At 37.7% G+C, this 15,629-nt stretch overlaps 1 protein-coding gene across 1 annotated transcript in view; it reads right to left on the bottom strand.

Moving 5' to 3' along the window:
• Window positions 1-15,629, bottom strand: part of PKHD1 (PKHD1 ciliary IPT domain containing fibrocystin/polyductin) — a 364,705-nt gene that overhangs the window by 42,278 nt on the left and 306,798 nt on the right. Inside the window, exon 52 of the mRNA XM_037727929.1 lies at window positions 6,317-6,454. Within this exon, the coding sequence (XP_037583857.1) occupies window positions 6,317-6,454 (138 nt within the window). The remainder of the gene's footprint in view (window positions 1-6,316; window positions 6,455-15,629) is intronic.

Raw genomic sequence — 15,629 nt, 5'->3', positions numbered from 1 at the left:
TTTTCCTATTTAGTTTCTTTCAGAGAATGTATTGCCATCTAAACTTATCTTCCTCATTTATTTTACTAGTTAGTTGTCTGTTTTCCCCAACAAAATCTGCAAGCAGGAATTGTTCACTACTTAATGTCTTGTTCACTGCTAAATATTCAACTGCCAGAAACAATGCCTGGCGCTGAGTTGTCATTCAATGACAGAGGGAGGTGGGGAGTAGGTAAAGGAGGAAGGGACAAATCTACAAATGAAACTTTAGAAAATCACCACATCAGGGGAATTATTTTCTCCTTAGTATCTATTCAATTCATTTCATCATTCGAAAGGAAACCAATTATTCATAAAAGCAATCCTACAAAGGTTTGATGCCATGACTCAATCTGGACAACTATTCATTTTCAACCTGAAATTCAGTATGTTCAATGACACCTCAGGCTATACTAAAACCAAAAAAAATGAAGTTGTTAAAGAATAGATATTGAGCTTATTAAAAGTTAATTGCTCCTGAAGCAGTAAGTGTTGCATTTTTGTTTGTTTTACATGAAAAGTAACAATTTGTGTCAAAACTACATTATCAGCCATTATAAAAGCAAAAGCTGGAATAAGATGGCCAATTTTCTTTCCCATTTTCTTTGCCATTTTCACTGTATCTCATATTACTGACAACTCCTCTTGTAAATTGCCTCCTTCGTTTCAAGATATTATTTTTGTGTCATTTCATTTTCTTTCTACCTATAGGACTGTTTCTTTTTCATTCCTGTTCCTGAACTCAGCTTCCTCTACCGCCCTTCAAAGACTAGTGCTCCTCAAAATTTCAGCTTTGGTCATCTTTTCTTCTCTATCCATAAAACTTGTTTGGTCAATTTTATTCCCACCTTTAATTTAACATTTGAGCTGATGATCCTCAAATATGTACATTTAGCATAGACCTCTCTCATTGGTTTCTTTATTCATAAATCTACTTGCCCTCTAGATATTATCATTTACATCTTTCATTGAAATCTAAGCTTAAGATTTATGAGTCTATATACTTAAACCATTGTATAAAGTTTGCTGTATACTCAACATTGTTCAAGCACTTTAATAAATATTAACTCATTTAATTTTTTTAAAACTCTATTAAATATGTACTCTTATTATTTCCACTTTTGAGATAAGTGTGCTGAGACACAGCTAGTTCATATAACTTGCCGAGGGCCACTCAACTAACGAGTGATGGAAAGGGAACTCATTCTTGGCACACCCATTGGCCCAGGTCTCCCAACCCGAAACCTAGGACATACCCCAAACAACTCCTCCTTGCCTCAGATCAAAAGGTTCACTAGGTTCTAGTGATTTTTACCTCCTCAGTACTTCTCTAATTCATTCTTTCCTCTTTAACTCCTGTACCTTAGTTCACTCCCTTACAATTTCTTTCCTGAAACATCTCAGTAGGCTTCTCACTTTTCACTTTGTCCCTTTAAAGTTCATTCTCTACACTTCTAGCACTAATTTTTCTAAGACCAAATTTAATCATGTCACTTCTTTGCTTAAAACCATCCAATTACTACCCACTGCCTTCATAGGAAAATCCAAACTCCTTAGCCTAGTATATCAGGCCAAAGTGCTTCATCTACTACTACCATTTTATACAAAGCCTACAATCCAGACATAGCCATCCCCTACAGTTTCCTGAAGATATAATGTTCATGAAATATGTGCCTGTTCACATCTCTTTCTTTACCTTTAAGCTCCCTCTAGGTTGGAAGGCATGACCCTTCCAATCATGTTTTCACTCCTTAGTCACACTATTTTATTGAGACACCTCTTGAAAGTTTGGGTTCATGATTTCTGTTTCTATATACCCAGTATCGCCCATGGTACTTGGTACATGGTACACACTGAGTAAACACATTGTAAATGAAAGAATGGACATACATGATGTGAAATGCTGTAAACTTATCTCAAGTGTTTTATCAGACTAATGAGACAAGCACTGAACAAGGAATGAAATTGAGTTTGTCATTTGTGATGCAGCTGTGGCCCTCTAAGCAAAGCTTTGATCTTGAGCTGCCTTTCTAATTCTAGCATTCTATGATTCAACTCTATTAAAAGTCCATTGATACCTTTGCCAGCACCAGTTGCCTTAAAAGCAGGACCACGGGCCAGGTTCAGTGGCTCATGCCTATAATTTCAGCACTTTGGGAGGCTGAGGCTGGCAGATCACAAGGTCAAGAGTTCGAGACCAGCCTGGCCAACATGGTGAAACACCATCTCTACTAAAAATACAAAAATTAGCCAGGCGTGGTGGCAGGTGCCTGTAATCCCAGCTACTCGGAAGGCTGAGGCAGGAGAATCACTTGAAACCAGAAGGAGGAGGGTGCAGTGAGCTGAGATCATACCACTGTACTTCAGCCTGGGAAACAAGAGCAAAACTCCATCTAAAAAAAAAAAAGCAGGACCACCAAAAAATGTAATTCCATAATGTTGGGACTCGAATCAAATGGCATCAGATAGCAGACATGCTCTGGCTGGACTCTGTGCCAATGTCTACATCTATTAAGTTTGTTGACTAACTAGTCTTATTATCTGTTTCATGTTGGAATTTCTTTAGGGTGTGGTAAAATTGGACAGATGGGTTGAAAGTCTTCCTTCAGGCATAATATACATAGGATTGGGCAGATGGGTTCCAATATGTAACCTTTAAGCCCAGAACACATGGATGAAACAGAGAGAAAAAGAATACACCACTATCCAGTGATGGGTAAAAAATAGAATTGGGAATGGAGAAATTATATAATGAGATTTGAAATGTATAAAGTATAACTGGAAAGTGGCACAGTGTCACTTCCCTTCAAAGGTACAAATTTTTCAGGCTGCAAGCTATGTATTATAGTAATGAGTGACCTTAGAAATCTAAATATAACTTACTAAAAAAGAGATCAATCTTAGCAATAGAAGATATCAACTGGAAATAAGTTTTGCAGCAACAACAGCAGGGCTCAGTTTTATTTAATATCTTTCAATCAATTGGATGAGGATTTTATAGAATGCTAAACAAATGGGCAAATGATAGTAACCTGCAAGGAAAAGACCAGGCTTCAAGAGAATATCTCCAGTGTAGAAAGATGAACTGAAATAATTAAATGAAGAGATAGGTAAAAAGTAATGCCCTTAGATTCCCCCAAAACCCAAGGGAAAACAAAATAAGCCCAACACAACTGTACAATGTAGAGATATGTATTTGTGGCAGCACAAATAAAAAGAGCAGGAATTAGAGCCGACAGTGTAGTTGGCAGGACTAACGGCATGACACGGCTGGAAAAAGAAGTCAGTTTAATATTTGGCTGTATTAACAGAAGAATCATATCTGTTCTGATAGCTGGAGGCTGACTGTGCTGGAGAGCTTCTGTTTACACCTCCATTTCCAAACTCTGCGCTTCCCCACCCTACCCAGTGCCCCAGGATGTGGCTGACCTATGTGTACTGAATCAATGAGTTCTCCTCTACTCTGACTTCCAGTCGGATGTGGCCAAATGGTAGCATAAGCAGAAGACAGTAGGGAAGCAAAAGAGTGAGGTAAGAGTGTTTATTCCTGTAGTTCTCTCCTTGCACTGGTTGAATCCCAGCCATACAAAGAGCATGCCTCTGGGATGGTCTGACAACCATCTCTAGACATCCCTCTTCATCTCTGGGTTCCGGTAACATTCTTTTCTCAATCCTATATGGCAAGAGGTAGTAAGGATAACTGGTTTTACTAGCCCTAGGGTATGCCTCATCCTATTTGGATCTTTGTGAATCATTACTTTATTTAAATCCTTTCAAACTGTCCAAGGCATATGACAAATATTTTCTGTGGTCACCCTGGTTGATAAACATTTACTGAACACCTACTATCTACCAAGCACTTCCTATGAGCTGTTATGGCTAACATCCCTCTGAGGAATGTTCTGTTGTTACCCTATATATGTTACAGATGAAGAAATGGAGGTACCCCAAGGTTGACTTGCTTAAGGTCAAACAGCCAACAGGTGGCCAAGGTAGATTTGGCCCCTCCACCATCTGACTTAGAGCCCATTCTGTTAACTGCTATACTCCTCTCACTCTGTTCAGAATAGTCAGATCCCACCTGGGAATGGTTCTTTCTCCCTGGCTTCAGAGGAATTAAACAAAACAAAATTTTGTTTAGAGGCAATGCCAGCAAGAAGAAGGGAATCTCATAACTATGGGAAATGGGGTGTACAAATTTGTAAAATTTTTCTGAAAAGCAATTTGGCAGCATGTATTAAAAACTCTACAAAATGTTCTTATCCTTAGGCCCATTAATTTCACGTTTAAAAGCCCATCCTAAGGAAATGATGATATGAATAATGATTTAATTATTGAATGTTCATTGCAGAGTGAGTTACAAGGACAAAAATCTGAAATAACTTAGATGCTTAACTGTAGAAAAATGGCTATATTATTATACATGCACGTATATCTATATATTCCCATGTATTATATGATGTTGAAATTATTAAAGTTGGGCCTTTGAAATATAATGAGTTGGGGATATTCTTACATTGCGTATATAGGATCAAAAAAATCAAAGTATACATCCTACATTTTGAAATATATGTGTGCATCTGTGTGTGTGTGTGTGTGTGTGTGTGTGTGTGTGTGTGTGTGTGTAAGAAAAATATGATTTTGAGATAAAACATCAAAATATTAATTGTGGTTATATTTGCGCTTGGAAATATGAGTGATCACTTCATTTCCACCATATAATTCTATTTGTATTTCTGCATTTCCAGTTTTGTACCATAGATTTAAAAAATACTCAAAATAGCAATAACTATGAACCATGGTTAAAATAATAGAAACTGTGTGACCTAAAAAAGAAAATATTCAAGAAGATGTGAATGAAGTGCTATAGAATTAAAGGGAGTATGGTACTTGTCCTGAATGGCTCAAGGGGAAGAACCTGAACCTACAGAAACTGGAGGAAGGTAGACCTTGGCTTAATAGAACAAAAATAATTCTAATAGGAGTTTAAACAGTGGGAACAGGTTACCTTGAAAGGTTTTGATTTTTTTTTTTATCACTGGAGGTATTCAAGAAAAGGACTGACCATATTTTTTTCAGAAATCTTCTTACAGTGACTTAAGCTTTATACAGGTAATTAGACCTAGAATTTTCTCCCAACAGAGATTCTAAAGTTTTCATGCTACCTAACAATGATATCTAAATATTTCCTTACCACCAGAGATATATTTATTTGGAATATATGATTTTTTTATCTGGGAATTCTCTTTTAATCTTCTTCTTGGGGCCCAAGTAGAATGCCTTACTAAAATTCTAAAGTAGTTCCTTTGGAGACAGGGTACATGTCTTTTCAGCATTTATACTTATTGCTTACAACAGTTCTAATTATACAGTCTACCCATAACATTTTAGGTATTTTTATTTAAGTAAGCCAAATCTTGTTAATACACTACCCCAGATCATTCCATTCTGCTTGTCCTGGGGCCTCAACAAAATGCTCCACTCACCAGCAAGGGGAGCCTCAACTCCTAGCACCTACTGAGTCTCTGGTCCTTCCACTAGCTGCCCAGGGAGCCACAAAAATAGCAAAGACAGAGGAGTTCAATGGTGTGGAATGGACCAGGTGAGATACTTCTCCTCACTACCTGCCCGGTATTGTCCCAAGATATGGTAGTTCTTAAAAGGCTTCTCTCAAGATACCCCACATAACCATGCAAACCAAGCATGCTTCTTTGAGAAGCTTTGGCTACCTTGTATTTGCTTTCCTGCTTTTCCTCCTTGTTTTTCTTTTCCCTTCACTCTCACTTCTTTGGGATTGTTTGTCCAAGTAAAGTACTAGCACAAAGCTTTGCCTTCAAGTCTGTTTTCCCAGGAAATTATGTTAAGACAGTGATTGAAATTTTACTGTAAGTTAGTTGATCAGATGATATCGAATCCATCCTATGATATCTTCTGAAAGAGTGAGTTAAAGGCATATTGTGACACACACACACACACACACACACAAAAAAAAAAAAAACTAAAGGAAGAATTGATCTGTAGCCTGCAGGAGGTAAAAATATGCCCTGGAATGAGCAGCAGCAGGTGGACTAGAAATGTAGCCTGATGACAGTGCACGGGCATGAGAGAATAACCAATACAAGCCACCTCTAGCCACGTGGAAAGCTTGCCCAAAACTAACTTTACTAGTACACTCACTACTTCATTAGCCCTCCCAAAACTCTTAAGCAACATACTTGATGATACCATCTGTTTCCCAGAGCCCCTTCTCACAGAGTATAATTCCCAACATGCTTACAATCCTTGTGCCTTTACTCACCAACTTTCAGCTCTCCACCTGCAATGACCATGCATGCCACACTCAGAACATTGCTTCTGTCCACAGGGAAGTCTAAGGTCCCCATCACATACAGCCCTTTGAAGAATGGAAGATCTGTATCCACAAGGACAGTTCTGTCTGTGGAAGAAAAAGAAATTGCTCAGATATGTGACAAAAACATGAATTACGTGTTTTATTCTGGGGTTCTCCCAACAGTTTGGGAGCATATATACAGTGTTATCTAAACCAGGACAGGTATAGCAACTGGAAGAGCAAATAGTCTGCCAAGGGCTAGGCCTTACTGAACAGGAAAATAAGTTCCGATTAATAAATGCTGCCATTGCTTACCACGCTATGTTCATGGACAAAATGCATGGCTTGTACACCACATGGCTGCCCCAAGTCTACTGCAGTGGAAACACACAGATCGACTGAGCTTCCTACCCTTTGTTCCTGTCTCTTCAGTTTTGGCTCTAGTTTCAGGGATGTACACAATAGTAGATATGACACTGGCCTCTAAAGGCAGACTATTTGGATGTAAATATCAATTCTGCTACTTACTAGCTGTCTAGACAAATAACTATCCCTCTGTGCCTCAGTTATCTGTGGAATGGGGATAATACTAAAAATACCTGTTTTGTTCATAGGATTTTTGTGAGGGTTAAATGAGTTAATAACTTGAAAATGCTTATACAATACTGGTAACCTATATTTAATCCCCTAAGTCCCATTTTGTAAGACAAAGTACATGGTGCATGTTTAATAAACGCTGGATATTATTTTTACTATTGTCCATTAGCTTCCCATGCTTATAGAGCTTACTGCACAATTCAAAATCATTATGTTGTATTTCCCCTTCCATAAAAGCAGTCTTCATATAACTTCAGAATAAATAATCATAGATTTTACCTGAAATTTACTTCAGAGAAATATATAAATAGAACATTCTTATTTAAAACAGTATTTCATGTATGCCAAAGCATTAAGTGTTACTTTCTGAAATTTAGCAGTCATTCAACACTAATTAATGATATCAAATAGATTTATGCTTAACTTTCTAGCACCATAGTCACCATCACACATAAAGATTTATAAGGAACTCTTTTGTTAATATATTCTCATTTCTCATTCTAGGAAACAATGCACCCTGCTCTTCTTAAGGACATGCCCAAGCAAATTAACTTGTAATGAGTTGTCTTTCCTAGCCCCTCCCTGTTTCCTTATTATACGAACAGCCATGCCCCCCTGTGGCAGAGACTGTAGGGTTGTAAACCAACCATTTCTCTCATTTTCCTAAGTTCACAGTTAGAACACAGTTTCCACCTCCTTTGCAGGTAGATGAAGCCATGTGGCTGAGTTGTAGCCAATAAAATGTGGGAAAATTTAAAGTATGACATCTCTAGGCCTGGTCCATAAATTCTGTATGCCTTTTCCCTCCCCTTTTCTCTCAGTTAGATGTATAGCAGTGGTTCTGAAAGTATGGTCCTATCCCACCAGGATGCAAAGCAAGCATTAGTTCTGCTAGGGAGCTATTCTCTCCTCACTGGCTCTACCACTTCCCCTAAGGAAACAACCTCTCTTTCATACTCCAGTGACACCCTGTACATACATCTATCAGAGTACTGAGACACATTATTCGAATATATACATACATTATTGTAAGTGAGGGAGTAACTGTCACTGGGCTGGTCCTCAGTGTGATTATGACTTCCTCTCCCACTCTTCCTTAAGTGAAGAGATCATTCTTTTTAAGTCCCTGCTGTTTTTGCAATATTGAAGATAAAGACATTAAATAAATGTTGCCCAGATTTGTTGAGTTTAATGCCCTATATAACTTAAATTCAGAAGCTCATTGGTGACTGGTACAAAATGAATGATCAGGATAAACAGACAAATATATATATATATATCTTAATCTTATCTCTGGCACTTTTCAAAACATTCAAATAAAAGAGTAAAGTACCTAGAGAATATTCTAGGTTTAGAATACATTTTATGGGTTTATGATTTTAAGAATTATTTGAAGCAAACATCTTTAAAAACGAGGTTTTTGCCTCTAATTAATTTACTTACTTTATCTTTTATTTTAAATTCAGGGATACATGACAGAATGTGCAGGTTTGTTATCACAGTTAAACTTGTGCCAGGGTGGCCTGCTGCACAGATCATCCCATCGTTTAGGTATTATGCCCAGCTATTCTTCCTGATCCTCTTACTCCTCCCAGCCCCTGGCCTCCAACAGGCCCCAGGGTGTGTTTTTCCCTGCCTAGTGTCCATGTGTTCTCATTGTTTAGCTCCAACTTACAAGAAAGAACATGTGGCACTTGGTTTTGTGTTCCTGCATCAGGTTGCTAAAGATAATGGCCTCCAGCTCCATCCATGTCCCTGCAAAGGACATGATTTCATTCCTTTTTATGGCTGCATAGTATTTCATTATATCATATACCATATTTTCTTTATCTAGTCTATCATTGATGAGCATTTAGATTGATTCTTTGTCTTTGCTACTGTGAATACTGGTCCAATGAACATATGTGTGCATGTGTCTTTACAATAGAATGATTTCTATTGCTTTGGGTATATGCCCAGTAATGGGATTGATGGGTCAAATGGTATTTCTGCCTCTAGGTCTTTGAGGAACTACCACACTGTCTTCCACAATGGTTGGACTAATTTACTCCCACCAACAGTGTAAAAATGTTCCTTTTTCTCCACAGCCTTACCAGCATCTGTTGTTTTTTTGACTTTTTAATAATAACCATTCTGACTTGTATGGGATGATATCTCATTATGTTTTTGCATTTCTCTAATTATTAGTGATATTAAGCTTTTTTCATATGTCTGTTGGCTGCATGTGTGTCTTCTTTTGAGAGATATCTGATGTCCTTTGCCCACTTTTTAAAGGGGTTGTTTTTTTCCCTTGTAAATTTAAATTCCTTATAGACGCTGGATATTAGACCTTTGTCAGATGCATAAAATGCAAAAATTTTCTCTCATTCTGTAGGTTGTTGGATTACCCTGTTGATAGTTTCTTTTGCTGTGCAGAAGCTCTTTAGTTTAATTATATCCCATTTGTCAATTTTTTGCTTTTGTTGCAATTGCTTTTGACATCCTCATCATGGAAATCTTTGCCTATGCCTATGTCCTGAATGGTATTGCCAAGGTTTTCTTCCACCGTTTTTATAGTTATGGGCTTTACATTTAAGTCTTTATTCCATCTTGAGTTGATTTCTGTATATGGTTTAAGGAAGAAGCCCAGTTTCAATTTTCCGAATATGACTAGCCAGTTCTCCCAGCATCATTTATTAAAAAGGAAATTCTTTTCCCACTGTTTGTTTTGTGAGGTCTGTCAAAGATCAGATGTTTGTAGGTGTGTGGGTGTATTTCTGTGTTCTCTTTCTGTTCTATTGGTCTATGTGTCTGTTATTGTACCAGTACCATGCTGTTTGGTTATACTGTTTGGCTACCGCAGCCCTGCAGTATAAAGTTGGGTCATGTGATACCACCAGTTTTTCTCTTTTTGCTTAGGATTGCCTTGGCTATTTGGGCTCTTTATTGGTTTATATGAATCTTAAAATAGTTTTTACAAATTCTGTGAAGAATCTTAATGGTAGTTTAAGGGGAATAGCAATGAATCTATACAGGTATTGATTGATCAACTTACGACCTATGCAACTTACGACCATTCGACTTTACGACCACAATCGCTAGCCACGACTGCTCCACGTCTGGCAGCGCAAACGTTGCCCAGCTGGGCGTACGACAGTGCGGACCAGCTTCCAGCAGCACTACCATCTCCACGTGCATACAGCCTACTCAACTTACGACCAAATCATGTTACGACCGGTCTGTCGGAACCAATCTTGGTCGTTAAGTCGAGCACTAGCTGTAAATTGCTTTAGACGATATGACTATTATTATGATATTGATTCTTCCTACCCATTAGCATGGAATATTTTTCCATTTGTTTGTCATCTCTGATTTCTTTGAGCAGTGGTTTGTAGTTCTCCCTGAAGAGGTCCTTCACTTCCCTTGTTAGCTATATTCATAGGTATTTTATTCTTCTTGTGGCAATTGTAAATGGAAGTTCATTTGTGATTTGGCTCTTGGCTTGTCTATTGTTAGTGTACAGAAATGCTAGTGACTTTTGCACATTGATTTTGTATCCTGAGGCTCTGCTGAAGTTGCTTATCAGCTTAAGAAGCTTTTGTGCTGAGACAATATGGTTTTCAACCTATAGAATCAAGTCATCTGCAAACAAAGATAATTAGACTTCCTCTCCTTCTATTTAAATATGCTTTATTTCCATCTCTTGCCTAATTGCCCTGGCCAGAGCTTCCAATACTATGTTGAATATGAGTAGTGAGAGAGGGCATCCTTGTCTTGTGACAGTTTTCAAGGGTAGTGCTTCTGGCTTTTGCCATTCAGTAGGATATTGCCCATGAGTTTGTCATATATGGCTTTTATTATTTTGAGGTATATTCCTTCAATATATAGCTTTTGAGAGTTTTTAATTTGAATGTATGTTGAATTTATCAAAGACGTTTTATCTATCTATTGAGATAATCATGTGGTATTTGTCATTAACTCTGTTTATGTGATGAAACATATTTACTGATTTGCATATATTGAACCAATCTTGCATCCCAGGGATGAAACCTACTTGATCATGCTGGATAAGCTTTTTGATGTGCTGCTGGATTCAGCTTAACAGTATTTTGTTAAGGATTTTTGCATCAGTGTTCATCAAGAATATTGGCCTGAATTTTACTGTTTGTCATCTCTGCCAGGTTTTGGTATAAGGATGACGCTGACCTCATAAAATAAGATAGGGAGAAGACTTCCTTTTTAATTCTTTGGAATAGTTTCAGTAGGAATAGTACCAGCTCTTCCTTGTAACTCTGGCAGAATTCAGCTGTGAATCCATCTGGTCCTAGGCTTTCTTTGGTTGGTAGGCTATCCATTATTGGCTCACTTTTAGAACTCATTATTGGTCTCTTTAGGGATTCAATTTCTTCTGGTTCAGTCTTGGGAGGGTGTATGTGTCCAGGTATTTATCCATTTCTTCTAAATTTTCTACTTTGTATGCAAGAGGTGTTTATAATATTCCCTGATGGTTGTTTGTGTTTCTCTGGGGTCAGTGGTGATATCCCCCTTGTTGTTTCTGATTGTGTTTATTTAAATCTTCTCACTTTTCTACTTTATTAATCTAGATAGCGGTCTATTTAATTAGTTAAAAGAAAAAAAAAACTAGCTTCTAGATTTGATTTTTTGAAGGCCTTTCATGCCTCTATGTCCTTTGTCTTTTGCTAGCTTTGAGGTTTGTTTGCTCTAGGTTCTCTAGTTTTTTTGGTTGTAAGGTTGTTAATTTGAGATCTTTCTAGCTTTTGGATGTGGGCATTTAGTCGAATAAATTTCCTTCTTAATGCTGCTTTAGTTGTGTCCCAGGTATTTTGGTATGCTGTATCTTTGTTGTCATTGGTTCCCATTTGATTTCAGTTTCATTTCTGTCTTAATTTCATTATTTACCCAAGAGTCATTCAGGAGAAGGTCATTCATTTCCATGTTGTTGTGTGGTTTTTGAATAGATTTTTTTTTTGACAGAGTCTCACTCTGCTGCCCAGCCTAGAGTGCAGTGGCACAATATCAGCTCACTGAAACTTTCACCTCCTGGGTTCAGGTAATTCCCCTGCCTCAGCCTCCCAAGTAGCTGGGATTACAGTTGTCCTCTACCACACGTTGCTAATTTTTGCATTTTTAGTAGAGATGAGGTTTTACCATGTTGGCCAGGCTGGTCCTGAATGCCTCACCTCAGGTGATGCACCCACCTTGGCCTCCCAAAGTGCTGGGATTACAGGTGTGAGCCACTGCACCTGACCTTGAGTAGATTTCTTAATCTTGAGTTCTAATTTGATTATGCTGTGGTCTGAGAGATTGCTATAATTTCAGTTTTTTGCATTTGCTGGAGTGCTTTACTTCCAATTACATGACCAATTTTAAAGTAAGTGCTATGTGGTGATGAGAAGAATGTATATTCCTTTGTTTTAGGGTGGAGAGTTCTGTAGATATCTATCAGCCCCATTTAACCAGAGCTGAATTCTCGTCCTGAATATCTTTGTTAACTTTCTGACTCAATTATCTAACATTGTCAATGAGGTGTTAAAGTCTCACACTATTATTCTGTGGGAGTCTAAGTCTCTTTGAAGGTCTCTAAGAGCTTGCTTTATGAATATGGGTACTATAGTATTCGATGTATATATATTTAGGATAGTTAGCTCTTCTGGTTGAAATGAACCCTTTACCATAATATAATGCCCTTCTTTGTCTTTTTTTGTTGTTGTTGTTGCTTTAAAGTCCATTTGTCAGAAACTAGGATTGCAACCCCTCCTTTTTTCTGTTTTGCTTGGTAACTTTTTCTTTATTCCTTTATTTTGAACCTATTTGTATCTTTGCATGTGAGTTAGGTCTCTTGAAGACAGCATATTGAAGGGTCTTAGTTCTTTATCCAGCTTTAAAAGAATCTGTGTCTTTTAATTGGGGCATTTAGCCTATTTATATTCAATGCTAGTATTGATATTACATGTATTTGATCCTGTCATCATGATGCTAGCTAGTTATTCTGCAGACTTGTTTATGTGGTTGCTCCATAGTGTCACTCGTCTGTGTATTTCAGTGTGTTTTTATAGTCACCGGTGACAGTTTTTCTTTTTTACAGTTAGTACATCCTTCAGATCTTTTAAGGCAAATCTGGTGGTACCAAATTCCCTCGGCATTTGCGTATCTGGAAAGGATCTTATTTCTCTTTCGCTTATGAAGCTTAGCTTGGCCAGATATGAAATTCTAGGTAGGGGGCCAGGTGCAGTGACCCATGCCTATAATCCCAGCACTTTGGAAGGCCAAGGCAAGTGGATCACTTGGGGTTAGGAGTTCAAGACCAGCCATGGCAAAACCCTATCTCTGCTAAAAATACAAAAAGTAGCCAGGCACATTGATGCATACCTGTAATCCCAGCTACTTGGGAGGCTGAGGCACAAGGGTTGCTTGAACCCAGGAGGCAGAGGTTGCAGTAAACCAAGATCGCACCACTGCACTCCAGTCTGGGTGACAGAACAAGAATTCATCTCAAAACAAATAAATAAATAAGAAGAAAGAAAGAAAAAGAAATTCTGGGTTGGAATTTCTTTTAAGAATGTTGAATATTTGCCCCCAGTCTCTTCTGGCTTATACTGTTGCCATTGAGAGGTCTGCTGTTTGTCTGTTGGGCTTCCCTTTGTATGTCACCTAGCCTTTCTCTCTGGCTTCCATTAACATTTTTTCTTTCATTTTGACCTTGGAGGATTTCATTATTATGTGTCTAGGGGACAATCTTCTCGTGTAGTATCTTACTGGGATTCTCTGCATTTTCTGAATTTGAACATTGGCTTGTCTACCTAGGGTGGGGAAGTTTTCCTGGATGATATCCTAAAATATGTTTTCCAAATTGGTTTCATTCTCCTTGTCTTAAAACAAGAGTTTTATACAAATTGGTTTTTACCTGTTCCAACCTATAGCTCATTCAACCAATTTTCAGCTATTAAACCTGATTGTACAAAACAATAAAATTGCTGAAAGCATAAAAATGCTTTCTCTCATCCACAGAGTACTCACACATACACATAAAAGTATGATAGTAGGTGCTTTTAAATGTATTTCTCAGCTAAAATATGACAAGTACATAAAGTTTATATTATACCCCTTTTAAATGAAATGTCTCCTTTTAATTGCCCTACCAACCCCAAATGTACCAACAAATTTCCCATAAATTGCAGACAGACTATTATAACCACTTGAGAACAGGGACACAGCTGCTGTTCTCACTTTTATTTTCTCAAGACCTAGAAGAATAATATTTAGCCATAATAGATTATCAACACCACACATACACACAAACACACACACACACATAAGCACACATGTTTGCATACACATAAATTCCAATAGCTATCAGAGAAAAAGTATAGGATGAAGAAAAGAATAGAAACATTAAGTCTTATTTATTTTGGTGCCACATTTTTCAGTTTCAAATTTCCTAGAGTCATCTCTCCACTTTTTCTTTTTTCTCCTTTCCTTTCCCATAATGTGACAAATCTTGATGGGCGATAGGAATTCAAAGATAACTTAGTTATGTTTCCAACCATCAGATGATGACAGGTATATGTACAAATAAATAATGTGATATACTTGAAATGATGGCATACTTTTTAATTATATGGAGGTCAACCCTGTTTTTATTCCCAGCTGCTTCAAACTGGAGTCTATCAATGTGTCTATTATAATAAAATTCTGCTAAAATAAGTACATGTCATATAGAGATTTTTACCAAGGAATTCTCTGTATCACAATAATAAAGATTTCAGCTGCTTACATGAGCAAAAGAATTCACTCTAATACAGCCTCCAGAGCAGATCAGCTGCAGGTCTAAATTGACCAATCCTCAGCTACAATGACACTTGAAGAGGATTTCTCTTTTTTCCAGGAGTGGAAAGCTGGCATCTATGTGCCACATTCTGTAGAAGTAACATCATTCCCATAAAATGACTCAAAACATTTCAGAGCAATAACTCAAAAATATTTATACAACTCACTTAATAATATAAGTGATGGACCACCTCTAATTTAAGTGTGGTCCAGTGCTTTCCACTTTGTCCTGCCTTGGCCACAGATATTCCACCCTATTCTGCCAGTGACCAATCTATCCTACTTGAGAGAATGAGCACTGGCATATGGAGGGAACCATCTGGAATTTCTGTTGCTCAATGGGTGGCTGATGGGGGAGCTGATCTGGAAAGAGGCTCCAAAAAGAATTAATGAGCTCCAGATGTAATTAAAGACTGCTTTTCCCCCCAAAGGGGCTCAGGACTAGCCATGGGGTGGTGCCTCTTGGTTCCGAATTACACCCTCTAACCACTTGTTCATCGATCAAGCACTAAACACCACCATCTTTATCCTAGTCTGTTTTGCCAAGCAGTGTTTTAGCTTTTTGGTCTTTTTTTCCCCCTGAAAGTGGTCTATTTTTACAACTAGAACACTAAATCTTTTAAAATAATATTTGGAAAGTTAACAATAAGGAGAAATTTGGTGAATTTTTTCATGCACCATATGCAACAACAACAACAAAGACTCAGTGTTTTATTAGAAATAAATTAACTAGCATCGAGACCAGAAAACCTGAGCCAGACTGAAAGACAGATGTCTCTGAAAGAGGGCTGAGGCTTCTTTTCTATCAAGAGCAATTTGACTACTACAGTTACAAAGAATTCCATATAAGTTCAAC

This window comes from Cebus imitator, unplaced genomic scaffold, assembly GCF_001604975.1.
Source record: "Cebus imitator isolate Cc_AM_T3 unplaced genomic scaffold, Cebus_imitator-1.0 Scaffold248, whole genome shotgun sequence".
Classification (NCBI taxonomy): domain Eukaryota; kingdom Metazoa; phylum Chordata; class Mammalia; order Primates; family Cebidae; genus Cebus; species Cebus imitator.
Note: the sequence above shows the minus strand (reverse complement) of the source record. Positions and strands in the feature narration are given on the sequence as shown.